The sequence below is a fragment of the Crassostrea angulata genome, chromosome 3 (genome assembly GCF_025612915.1).
Source record: "Crassostrea angulata isolate pt1a10 chromosome 3, ASM2561291v2, whole genome shotgun sequence".
Classification (NCBI taxonomy): Eukaryota; Metazoa; Mollusca; class Bivalvia; order Ostreida; family Ostreidae; genus Magallana; species Magallana angulata.
In genome coordinates, this window is record NC_069113.1 from 1 (window position 1) to 13,643 (window position 13,643).

Sequence of the window (13,643 nt, forward strand, 5' to 3'; positions counted from 1 at the left end):
ATGTACGTACTTTCGATTATGCATTTTATTTTAATATAGAACTTTTCGAAATTACCATATTGACTTTTCTTAGGCCTGTGTTAGAAATTGGATTCTCCGATAAAACGCTAAAGGTTCAATCAATGGATTTAGACTCATCAACACACGCAGGGGGTATCGTTTATGGAACTATGACAGTAGTTGGCCACGAATTGGGGCTGAAACGTATATGTCTGGATTCTGTTGCTAATCCGAGGTATTTTTGCAATAGTTTTTTATTTCTAATCGTTTTCATTGTGTGCAATTTAATTAATATTCAATTTGATTTTTTGCTATTACAGAACAAGTAGAATTGAAGACGAGATCTGCTTCCAAATTAATGTTACAACAGGTAATTAATCAAAGATATCACATTGTTTTCCCTTCGACTGAAATGTCACACTTTCATTGGTTTAAACATAGCATGTGACAGCCTCATATATATCTACGTTTGTTTGGTGAGAATTTTTAGCCAATATGGCCGTCATTGGTCGACGTTCCGCCTACTCATTAGGATATTTCATATTATTTGATTTAGAAACCATATGCCGTAATGTCTTAAAATATTTGGAGTAGTTGCCCTTTGAAATTCTTTAAAATTAGAATATTTGCCCTTTGAATGCGTCACATTGTTGTGTCTTGAGCATAACAAAAAAGCAACGTCGAGATTTCCTCAAATCTCTGCACGGGAAAGGGAAACAACGTTTAAAGTTGAATAGCAACAGAACACTGTAAGTAAACATAAGTGAACGAAGAGTTTAAATGAGTTAAATTGGACGAGATGTTTTAAGCAGTTGGTATACATGGGTTTACGTAGATCATCGCTTTTTGTGAATAAATGTGTTAATCACTTGATACTTATCGTGAAAACAAAAGACTTTTTACAGGTTTGTTACTGACTGATTACAGAATTATATCTTGTTGATCAATCGTATAGATGGCGAGGCGAAGCAATAGTAACAGTATATGTACATAATATATAGGATACCTCATATGTTTCCCGATGGTATATGAATTTTATCTGACAAGTTGTGTTTTCTATCCCGAGCCTTGACGAGGGGATTGAAACGCACGACTGTTGGATAAAAATCATATACCATCGGGAACCATGTCAGATTCTTTTTATCACAAGTTTTACTACTTCGTTTGTTAAACCTCTATCATGATAGTTGTGATAATTGTGCACAACACATTTACTACAAGCCGTCAACAACTTGCGCATTAAAAAAAATTCCTTGAAAAATTAACAAACAAACCTTTCATTTTCGAACATATATCTATCAATCCATGAAAAAAAATATATAACAGCATTGAACCTCACAGTTACATCTCCCCACTATTCAACTACGTTATTGTTTTTTAACTTTTTAATTCTGTCAATCAACCGCCTAAACCTACGTATTGTTTAATTATGACGGCACATTGGGTAAGAATACGCAGTTTAATATCAAAACTGTCTACTTGACTAATATCCATCGTCTATTGAGATAAACGTGTGATAATTATGCATATGTATTCATTTATAACGTCCTAAAGCATCTACATTTTGTGTTGCAGGAGATATTTTGGAACCAGACGAGGTAAACTATTTTGTAAACGACTTGTATCTTCTATTTCACTAAAATGGCATTCAACAATTAAAAATTATTATTATTTTTTCAATTTCAACGTTTTGACAAAAGTATTCATGTATATTTTTTTCAATAACTTTACAGCTCTATTGTAAAGCAGCTTTTCCTTCACATTGCCAGTTCTAAGGAAATCGTGTAAATAGTATATTTCCCTATAGAAGGGTTTCTCCATTACTCTTTTGGTTAATATATTAGATAGGTGTCTTTGGAAACTAAGAACGCAAACTAAATTAAATATTTTATATACCCATTGGTCATATATACGTCTGTACATCTATTCATGTAAAAATGTTTAACGCTGTTCAAGGAATACTTTAGACTTAGGTATATATATTATAATGGTTCTGAATTTTAAATGACTTAATATTCTTTAATAATGATGATAAAGTTTATGTCTGCTGGCCCATTGTTTTACTCATCTGATAATTAAATATTGTGACGATAAAATTATTTGAAGTACTTACTTATTTCAAACATAGATTTCATGACCTGATGGTGTTGTTTTAATAACCTTAATTTATTACATAATCGAGGTCGTTTTGGTGTATATTTTTACTACAGATGGATGTAAAATTATATGCTTATATTTCAGTTCTAAAAGATAAATCAAAAAAAAATATTTACGGAAATGTAATGTGATTTGAAAGAAATCACTTCCAGAAAAATGCTAGAAATTTCGTACCCTGGAGAAGTCGTACTCTAGAGAACTCATATGAACTATATATCTTCAAATTATCCTGCATGCAGATTTTTCTAGTAATATTGAAAAAGTAAAACGTTTTATTTAATGAATGGGATTATTATATATGCTTCGAAAGATTCGAAGGTGATTTTAAACGGTAGAGTCTTCAGAGTTCCGGCCCGCCGTCTCCAAACGTTTCAAATTTATATAAACTATTATTATTACAACTTCTATCCAAATAAAACTATAAAAAAAATTAAGCGACAATAGGCCCTAAATTGCTTTCCATATTTTATCAAAAGTGTTAATAATTGTGAAACATCTCGCCTAAGCCCTTTCAAACAATGACCTGTTATTTTGTACTGATTATTGGATGAAATCTCATTAACGGCATGGGGTACGAGATCCTCGTTTACCCCTAATTTGTCAAGCTTATATGTTAAGTTATCAACACCATGTTATATATAAAATGCATGATGTACCTTAAAAGAATCTTTTTGCCAATTTAATATTGATTGATAAAGTCTTTATGAAGGGGCCAAGGGGCCTCACTTACAAAATGAGTTTAGGTGTAGCAACATGCTTACAAAATAATAATTCTGGTTATTTTAAAATCTTTGGGAGAAGTAAATAAAACATATTTCTATCAACAAACCTGTCAAGGGGAATCATCACGAGCCCTGCTTGTGTTTTGTTTATAGTAAATACGCAAGCGTAATAGTATAGAAGGTGGAACCCTGTAACACGTTGCGATGTATATATTTATGGATAAGCATATGTTAATTTTAATGAAATAATTATATTAAATACATGGAGAAACTTTACCATACTACAACTGACTTCTCTTATTTTTGTAGACCAATCCCTATTTTGTAAATCCAACTCTACCAACTTCAACGGTATTACAGTGTGTCGTAAATCAACAATGTTACTTAAATTTATGGGCAAGAAACCGCGTGGGAGTTGAGAAATGGTAAGCAGAAAACACTTGTATATTTAAACCCATTCTTTAATAACTGTAAACTTATTCACCGATATCCGATCTTTTCAGTCCACAACTGGAGGTCGACAAAACTATTGAAGACGGAGTTTATATCTTTCCGCTTCGTGATTCAACAAATCAGCCATGTGTGTTTGAAAGCGTGATATTGATCGACAACGTCACTGATCTTCAGCTATGTTTCTCTCTATCGTTAGATTCTTCTTCAGAAAATATAGCAAAGTAAGTGATAATTAACAAACCTTTTCAATGCGTTTTTATTTTTTAGGATATATAGATAAATTCGATTGAAAAAATATAATATTTTATTCAGGACTTAATTTTGTGATGTATTTTCCTTTTAGTGCTCAAAAGGATACCAGATGTTATATTATTCGTGTGCTTCCCAAGGTTACAGGTTTGTGCTCAGCGCAAAATTTGAAAGAAGTCTATTGATAATGCAATAAACATCATTTTGTTTTACTAATTGTTTGATATCATACATATTAGTTAAAGGTTCCTGTGCTGGAATGTCTTGTTACAATGAGGGATTTTGTGACGGAAGTTCGCCATCTTCCCAATGTCTTTGTCGATCTGGTTTCTCTGATTATAACTGTTCTAAAGGTTTGTTTTTATCGTTTAACACAAGTGTCATCATATGCTTAGTTCAAGCACAGTTTTAAATTGTCTTAAAGAGTTGGTAAGATACATCAGACATCTAGTTTATTTGATAAATATGTGAATTTACTGATCATAAGCATTAAATAATATCGAAGTTTGTTTAGTTTGCATTCATCATACATGTTTCACACCTCTAAAAGTGTCTGTTTGCAGTAATTTTAAGAGACGCTCATTTTAAAAACACTTTTAGCAGAATAGTTGTGTTTAGAACTGCCTATTTTGAATTTGATTAGCCAAATATCATGGTACTGTTTACTCTTATATATGCTTGTCAAAAACAAATGTTTCAAAAACCATCTGCTTGTTTCTTTGATTGTGTATAACTATTGGCCAGGACAAATTCATAAAGGTTAAAGTCAAATAGGCGAAAGAAAAAACAGATTTATGCATGTGATAAACTTTTCACTGATTTCAAATCTATGAGGATAAATTTCAACTTCCATTTTTTTTTGGTTAAGATCAATTCAACCCTTTTATTCTTTTCCCGAAACTGCCCAACCAAATACAGAAAAAAAACATTTGACTGGCCTTCAATGACCGCATTAGATTTTCTTATTTCATAGACCAGCAGCATCAGAGTAAAAATTATTATAAATTTCTTTAGAAGAATTAGCATTTGTTTGGATATCTTTAATATTTGTAATGGAATTGCAGATTTCGGGATTGCTCAAGCATTCAACAGTTGTACAAGTTCACAGGTATTGTTTAAAATACTTTTTAGCATTCTATGAGTTTTATGTAAAAAAAAAAAAATACTCATTAGGATTGTTACAATGATCAAAGAGATGACAGTATGAAAATAATTTCTGATGTATCATATGCATGATAGGCAATATTTGGAGATGTTGCTCTGCCCAAACTCATAAGATGCCCTCTACTCGAAAACTGCGATATACCATTTTCAGTGACAGACACAAGCAAGTATGTAGCATGAAATAGTAGTATGTGTTGTTCTTACTTTTGCGTTCTGTCTCGTGTATTGCGTTACAAATTCTAGTTTGGTTTTAATGTCATTTTCCGTGATAATTTGGTTGTTTAATTTAAAAACAAAAGAATAAACATCTCATATTTTACCTATTTTTCAGTTTAAACTCTTTTAATGTCACATGGAATGGAACCAACTTCGACTCAGTTAATATTTCTCTCTCTCAAATGTCTGGATCTCGTGACTTTACTGGAAATGCTGTAGTGGTACATAACGCGACAGGAAAGCATGAATTCTGCCTGACTTTGGGCATAAGGTGTTTACTTCAATAACGTATGGTTTATGACAGTACAATTACACTGTGGGTTCGTCTTTATTTGTTAAACACAAATTTTCAGTCATTCAACGAAATTCAATGTTCAATGAAGTACGATGTATGTTGATATATTGTACCAATAGGACCATTGTACACGTCTTAATGCATCCTAACAACTAAGCATTTAACGAAATCCGCTTAATCTAGAGCACATTATCGAAATGTTTATTTAAATACATAAAGAATTATTGATAATAATGAAACACCTAAATACTGAAAACTAAAATTTCATTTTGTATTCTAATATCAGTTTTCTAGTATTTATATCAAGTAGTTATTAGCTGTTTCTGAAATGACGTCATTAACATAGACTTCAGCATTCAAATTTAAAAATATGCCTTTTCCTGTATAGAAAGCATCGTTCTTAACAAATATACGCATCAGAAGCGTCATCTACTAAAAAAAATATATCCATTTCTTTAGGGGTTACGTTTACGACAGTGTTTGCTGTTTCATTCTAACAGAACCGGGTAAGCTTAGCAAAATACTAATCTTAAATATATAAAATGAACCAAATCGCTTCTATTTTTATTTGCAATGCAAATAAATTTTTTTTCGGATTAATTAAAAGCATTTTCTTGTTTCAGATATTGTCCCTCAACTACCTGATAACGGACAAGTATGTTTATTGCACATCCACTCTAAACCGAAGTCAAGTGTTATGTCGACGTCTCCAAAATAAGTTTAGGGCGGATGTTGTCGGTCTTTATGAGAATTTCCTATTATCTTTTGTTTGTTCTGAAGTGTATTGATGCATGTAGTAGGAAATCGTCTGGAATGTTTTTCGTATACTGTATGTGTATTTGGAAAAATGTTTTATTTAACTTGAAATTTCATTTTCTCTTTTTATTTTTTTTACTTGCTATTAATGAAATGCAAACATTTTTGCATATTTTAGTATTGTTTCGATTCAATGCATCTCTTTTATATATGCAGGAAAAACCTTGAAATTATAATTTATGATTTATAGAGCCTTTTTATTTCCCCTTCACCGAGTAACAACTCGGAATTCAGTTGCACTGCAGGGCAACCGTGTCACGTGATATTTAGAACAAGCAAGGGAGATGATCAGAATTGGTAAGTATGATCTCATTGTGTGCTCATACAGATAACTTGACTAATTGGTCATATCTATAAAAAGAATAGCAGCCCAACATTTGATCGACAATCACAAGTAGTTTCCATCTTTTAGTCCTGAGTTGCATGACAGATCGAGAATGTCCGTTCATATTTTTACCGCACTGTCTCCCAACGAATGTCAAAGGGACGTGTTGATTGAATCTCAAAACAGTACCCAGGGAACGGTGAAGTACTGCTTCCAGACATCATCTTCAGGGTAACAACACTCTTCTATTGGTTGTTTACAAAATGTTTCATATGGTTCCATTTTGTATAACTGTTGAATCGATTAAATCCGTGAAAGCAAACATCGTGAATATCATGTTTTTTAAGTTCTTCATCACCGATTTATTTATATGATCAATTAAATGAATAATAAATCTTTGATAAAGAAGACCCACATAATCCAAACAACGTATGTCTCCACAAATGATTCAACAGTAAAAAACTGTACGTAGCATTATAATATGCTTCAAGCTCAAACGTGTACTTATTGCTCCAGTTTAAGGTTGTTTTCGATGTATGCAAAACCTTTGAGTATGATATTTTGTTATGTTAAGTACAATGTCTATTTAAATGTTTTATAATCTCGATGCATGAATTTGGTTAATTTAACAATTCACTATTAACAAAGATATCGTTTTGTAGTATTCTTGGAGAAGTGAGGTGCATGACCATCCATTTTGAAAACCATGGTTAGAAAAAACACTTATTTAGTATTTATTGTTTATAAATTAATGCAGATAACAATTGATTAATATATTTGAATTAAACCCGTGTATAGTATACAACTTCACGTTTGAAAACCTATGAAATGGAATGTAAAAATCAAATACATATTTAGGTTACTTTTGCAAGTTGATTAATAATGACAGCAAGTATAATACACTTGCCTTTTACTTTTTCCTACGTATTACATAGATTTTTTTTTTCATATACTCGTAAGAAATTGCAACAAAAACACACAATTATCCATCCTAAAAGATATGAAATTGGTAACTATCTGTATCTATCATATAATAGCTATTATAATAAAGTTATGCAATATTTTCCTTTAAAAGGCTTACCACCACCCCCTCCCACCACCACAACGACAACAACAGAATCACCGACGACTGTCATACCCAGTACAACAACCACACCATCAGCCACGTCCGACAATGATCATACAACAACTTCCGACAATGATCATACAACAACTTCCAATACAGTGTCTACGTCATTACCAGGAAATGGTCCAGAATCAGCCACAAATAAGGAAATATCCACAAGACAAACAGAGCAGCTTGCATCAAAAGAGACAACACTAATACTTGGATCAGTGCAGACAATAACAACGCTTGGCACAGCACAGACAACGCAAATTCAACCAGAACAAACAATAATAGCACTAGAAACGGGAAGTCAGGCAACAACACTTCTAACAGTAGAAACAACAACAATAACGCTTGCTGCAGGACAGACGACAACAACACTTGGTGCAGGTCAGACAACAACAACGCTTGCCGCAGGACAGATATCAACTCTTGGTTCAGATCAGACAAAAACAACACTCGCTGCAGAACAGACAACACAAACAACAATACCTGCTGCAGGAGAGACAACAACAACGCTTGCTGCAGGTCAGACAACAACGCTTGCTGCAGAAAGGACAACACAAACAACAATGCCTGCTGCAGGAGAAACAACAACAACGCTTGCTGCAGGACAGACAACAACGCTTGCTGCAGGACAGATATCAACTCTTGGTTCAGATCAGACAAAAACAACACTCGCTGCAGAACAGACAACACAAACAACAATACCTGCTGCAGGAGAGACAACAACAACGCCTGCTGCAGGACAGCCATCAACAACGCTTGCTGCAGGTCAGACAACAACAACGTTTGCTACAGAACAGACAACACAAACAACAATGCCTGCTGCAGGAGAAACAACAACAACGCTTGCTGCAGGACAGACAACAACGCTTGCTGCAGGTCAGACAACAATGCTTGCTGCAGAACAGACAACACAAAAAACAATGCCTGCTGCGGGACAGACAACATCAACGCTTGCTGCAGGTCAGACAACAACAACAATGCCTGCTGCAGGAGAAACAACAAGAACGCTTGCTGCAGGACAGACAACAACGCTTGCTGCAGGTCAGACAACAATGCTTGCTGCAGAACAGACAACACAAAAAACAATGCCTGCTGCGGGACAGACAACATCAACGCTTGCTGCAGGTCAGACAACAACAACAATGCCTGCTGCAGGAGACACAACAACAACGCTTGCTTCAGGACAGACAACAACAACATTTGCAACGGGAAGGACAGTTACAACAATGCAAAATAAAAGAGAAACATGTGATGTTGTAGATGGTAATTCTTGATATTTTGATAGAAAATTTTTATAGTGGTTTATTTCTTCGTTGTTACATATTTCAATTGCGCTATTCATCTAATTTCAGTTCAGGAATGGGCGGTATGTATGGATTGTTTCTTTTTTTCTTTTCTAGTTTAAATTGGATGATTACGTTAGTGTTATTTTAAGGCACAAGTACATAGTGATTTAACTTGAACCTCTGATAAAAACTAGAATAAGTACAAAGATTGTTTAATATAATAATCAATATTCATTCTATTTTCTTGTTAATTTTTCCCGAAAATTCTCTACTTGTTTTCATTAATCTAAACTTTCATTAGATCCTAGTCGCAACGCTCTGTAGTACAAGTAATAAACAATTGGCACATCTTTTATATTTGTATGAGTTTTAAAATTTCAACGCAACGACAGACCATGTTTAGTTGTATTGGTAAGTTATTGACTTTTTGGATCTTAATATCTTTATTTGTTATGTAATTGTCTATACAGAAAAAGGGGCGCGTGAAGTGTGAGTGTTTCCATCCTACCGGCGGGACCACAACAACGGTCATTGCCAAGAACCCGCACGTCTCTGGGAAATCCCTGATGGTGGCTGCGGGGCTAGGATCCGGAGCCATGGTAACCATGCTGGGTACGGGCGTGCTGCTGTATGCTGTCTCCCAGAAATACTTCGGTCCCAGAAAAACCGGACCCGGCAGTGACACAAACCAGCAGAAGAAAAAACTAAGCGTCGCCAGCTGTCCAGACAAAAAACAACTGCAATGATAACAAAACCTGCTTTGTCGTAGTGTTGACTTTTTTAGCTTTATTAATTTGTCAATGATTTTTAAAGTCTCACATATTTGTGGAATAAATAGTTGTTTGCATTATTATTTGATTTTTCACTTTCGACAGGATACGATAGTAGCCATAACTAATGTGTGCGGATAAATGTCCACTGTTAATCAAAAAATCAAAATATAGTATCATCTTTTTCTTATAAAAATACAGCGTTGGTGCTTTAAAGATATCTATCTACACGTCTGAATGCACTATTCCATTATTCTTTGATGGACGATCCATCACTGAAGATTGTCTTTATAAACAAAAGCTTAATAAATATCGGATCTCTTGCGAGGAATAGAGCCCATCATATGACATAACAAAAAGTAGATGTAACGGTCAGAAACACAAAATGTATCCTGTTGGTAAAGAGAATTTTTTTTATAAATATGGACTCTTAAATGTAGACGTGAATTATATATAAGCACATAGCAGGGATTTTTTACAACGTGTATGCACTTGAAAGTTGAGGGAATTTAGCATGTTTTAAACAACCTTTGAACACATCACTTATCGTATTTTTATATCGACTATAAAGTTAACAAAATAGATAAATTGCTTCGGTATTTCATATAATTATTTAATTTGTGAGTTTTTCAATATTTCTAAAGTAGTTAAGAAATATAATATGTAATTTGTTGTATTTTTACAATTTATCTAAACAATAAAATGCTTTATTTGGTGACACTCGTTGGTTTTGAAGATAGCTTGCATTGCAGAAAAAATACATAACCCGCGTAAGCAGATTATAATTAAAAAAAATCTGCAATGGTCGCTACCAATAGCCCTCACGAATCATCAAAGATAGCATTTTTATTGTTTAGATAAATTGTAAAAATACAACAAATTACATTATTTTATTTCGTTTATTAAATTATTGAACTAATCATAAAGAGTAAGTAAAAGTAACTAAACCATTGTTAATGCCCATCAGTTCGTTTGATTTAAAAAATAGCCGAGTCTTTTTACATGGGAACTTGAGTCTGGCATCAACATAGTTTTTTCGTACAGTCTGTGATTTTTTTTTGGGGGGGGGGGGGGGGGGGTTACGGGAGATTTCGATCGATCGATAAACTGGTTATAACTGGATCGTGGAAATTTCAACCCTCTCTATAGCGCTATGAATCACAATCGGTTTGCTAAAGAAATCGAGATTATACTCAGTGAATGTAAATATATGATAATCAACCAAAAGTATAAACAACCAAAAACTGTTTACTTTTCTATTGACGATCTTATCATTTGTAAATTGAAGAGGTTTTACATGTCGACAAGACTTTAAATCGTATGGGGAGATATAACGGCTTTGTTTAAATCCCCAAGTTGTTCCACTGATATGTTCTAGAGGCGAGGCAAGAACAGGATTACTACGGCAGTTCTCGGCTGTCCCAGATCTGAACGGAATCTGAGATTTAAAATCATCAAATAAATAAACCATTATATCGATCAATTAATTCGAGATATCGATAATTCTGATCAAAATAACCGCATTAATACTAGATCAATGCAGTGTTTGACAGATTTGACAATTTTTCAATATTCCGACCCTTTGGTTTTGGATCACTTCTCCCGTTCACTACTCGGGGTTTATACAAGGAGAACATGGTTGTGTATTACCAGAGAGGTGCTATGGAGTTGAATTGTCGTTTTTCTATTCACACCGGAGTTAAATCGCTTGTCATTTATCAATAAAACAATTGTAAACGATACACCATAAATAATACCCGACGAAACAGTTATACCGTTCTCGGACCTGGAGAGGTGTGATAATCTATAGGACAGTTCGGTCCCCGCGGATCCCCTAACCCAGATCAGATTTCATAATTTGGTGTTCTGTGGGTACAATAGGTAACTACAACGTATCAGATGGCTGTCGTTTATGAGCCTTACTCAGCGAAACTCCTAACCAAGTAAGTACTATCGATCTTATGCAGTGGTAATACGCAACCTGCTAATTTTTTCATGAGGATGACATTTTTTGGTATTTGTTTTTTGCATGCACTGTCAGTTTTGCGATAAACTCAGACTATAAGGTGTATCACATCTAGACAGCTTGGGTGAACAATCGGTCTATATTGTGGAAATTTTACGAGCTGTATCAAAGAATAACTTCAATGCCTTGGAACTGGGGGAAAATCAGCGACCTTGACCTGGAGATTGAGGTCAAGCGGTGTTACCGTTCCTTACTGGAGGCCCAGGAGACCAGCGAGAACTGCCTACGGGCCCACGATGATGTTGGGAAAGCAATGGAGGGAAGGGCCACGCCAAGCAAAGGCTCCTCCGACAGATGGCGCTTTATAAACCCTAGTAAGTCAGATCCTGATATTTCAGAGTAGATGTTGGGAACAATCGCATCAGTGGTGTGTTTATATGAAACTTTAATTCTTTCTTAACAGAGAACAGTTTTCCAGACAAAATAATGAACAAAGAACAATTCAATGCCTTCCGATCTCCATTCACCAGTCTCGAACCTACCAAATGGAACAGCATGCGTCCTACAGGATCGTCCTCCTATGACAAGGCGGTCCCTAATGGAGACTTAGACACGTCCTACAGCCTACCCCCTGTGAGACTTCATGACGATAAATCCTTCTTCAGTAACCTGTCCACAACAACCCTGGATACTTCCATCACGTGTGAATTACTGACACCCGGGGGTAGAGAAAACCCAGAGGGTGCTGGTGACAGCGCTGGTCTCCTACTAGCAGTCAAACACGAACAGATCACCGCGGTACAACAGCTTCTCAAGCATGGCGCTCTGGTGAACGTTGCAGACGACTCCGGGAAGTCTCCGCTAATTCATGCCGTGGAAAACGGATTTACTGCCATTGCCAAAGAATTACTCGACCATGGCGCTTATGTCAATCAGCGGGACCGGAACAAAAGGACGCCTTTGAAAATTGCAACGGAAAGTGGGAAGAAATACTTAGTAAGCTTTCTTTTGAAGAACAGGGCTTCAGTATACATTCTGGATGAGGATATGAAGGCCCCACTTCATTACGCTGTGGAGAAGAATTTCGCCGATATCGTAGAACTGTTACTGGATCACGGGGCACCAGTTAATCAGAGTGACGGGAACCAAAAAAAGCCTCTGCATTACGCCGCAGAGCGGGGGTACCTGTCGATCGTCGAGCTTCTACTGTCTAGGGGAGCGTCCATTGACTGCATGGATAGAGACATTAGGACACCGCTGATCCTGGCTGTCGAGAAAGGCCTTGAAGTCATGTCGCACACCCTGATCTCCAGGGGCGCCAGCGTCAACGCCGCCAACCGCCGCCGCCAGACACCGCTGCATTTTGCCGCCGGGATTGGATTCATCAATATTGCTGAAGAACTGATTGCAAAACGCGGAGGAGTGAACAACAGAGATGATGCTGGAAAAACGCCGGCGTTCTACGCCATCAGGAACAACAACGTCAGCATGTTGAATGTGCTGATTCAGCACGGCGCCCAGATGGAGACGAGCGATATAGCGGGAAAAACGCTGCTTAGGTACGCTGTGGAAACCAAGTCCGAGGCAATCATCTATTTAGTGGCTAAAGCCGAGCTAGACCAGTGTGGTGTAAAGAGACACGTGTACCATCGTCAGCTTCAGACAGCGATCCAGGAAGACTGTGACTTCCTGGGGAAGACCGTGTGGAACCACGTCATGGACCAGTGCTCACGCATGCCCCAAGACGCCGTGGAACATCAGCTGATGGCAACTACAGTCCATCTTCTTCTTGACGCCACGTGCGCAGCCCTCTCGCGCGCCATTAACCACGTGCTGATCAAAATGGAGCCACAGCTCAGAAACGACAGACTGGAGAGTCCGTATATCCTGGCTCACGTGATCGTGCTCCCCCCTAGCAGACGATTGACATACATGGGATTACCCGTGGTGTACGAGGTCTCCGACTTCAAGGCGGCCTCCTCCTACTCGGTTCAGCACAGGCTCTAGATACTAAAAACTGGAAAGAGGACATGCATTTCTGTATTTGACTTTTTGTATTATTTATCCAATTTATTTTTTATGAGAATACATATATCTGTTTCTGTTT

The 13,643-nt window shown here is 36.2% G+C and overlaps 2 protein-coding genes across 3 annotated transcripts; both read left to right on the forward strand.

Moving 5' to 3' along the window:
• The first annotated feature begins 87 nt into the window (after window positions 1–87).
• Window positions 88–9,651, forward strand: LOC128175863 (mucin-12-like). The gene is made up of 18 exons (XM_052841717.1): window positions 88–235; window positions 321–370; window positions 1,576–1,598; window positions 3,189–3,304; window positions 3,383–3,553; window positions 3,676–3,728; window positions 3,821–3,934; window positions 4,646–4,689; window positions 4,821–4,912; window positions 5,077–5,232; window positions 5,716–5,762; window positions 5,880–5,911; window positions 6,263–6,369; window positions 6,485–6,628; window positions 7,060–7,106; window positions 7,473–8,777; window positions 8,867–8,880; window positions 9,271–9,651. The coding sequence occupies exons 1-18, from the start codon at window positions 123–125 to the stop codon at window positions 9,544–9,546; spliced, it is 2,904 nt and encodes a 967-aa protein (XP_052697677.1). The 5' UTR covers window positions 88–122; the 3' UTR covers window positions 9,547–9,651.
• A 1,337-nt stretch (window positions 9,652–10,988) lies between these two features.
• Window positions 10,989–13,642, forward strand: LOC128175866 (ankyrin repeat and protein kinase domain-containing protein 1-like). 2 transcript variants are annotated; one of them, XM_052841720.1, is made up of 3 exons: window positions 10,989–11,513; window positions 11,652–11,910; window positions 12,000–13,642. In XM_052841720.1, the coding sequence occupies exons 2-3, from the start codon at window positions 11,718–11,720 to the stop codon at window positions 13,541–13,543; spliced, it is 1,737 nt and encodes a 578-aa protein (XP_052697680.1). In that variant the 5' UTR covers window positions 10,989–11,513; window positions 11,652–11,717; the 3' UTR covers window positions 13,544–13,642. The 2 variants fall into 2 exon arrangements, with proteins under 2 accessions (XP_052697680.1, XP_052697679.1); XM_052841719.1 differs by having other exon boundaries at window positions 10,990–11,513; window positions 11,612–11,910.
• The last annotated feature ends 1 nt before the right edge of the window (window position 13,643 follows it).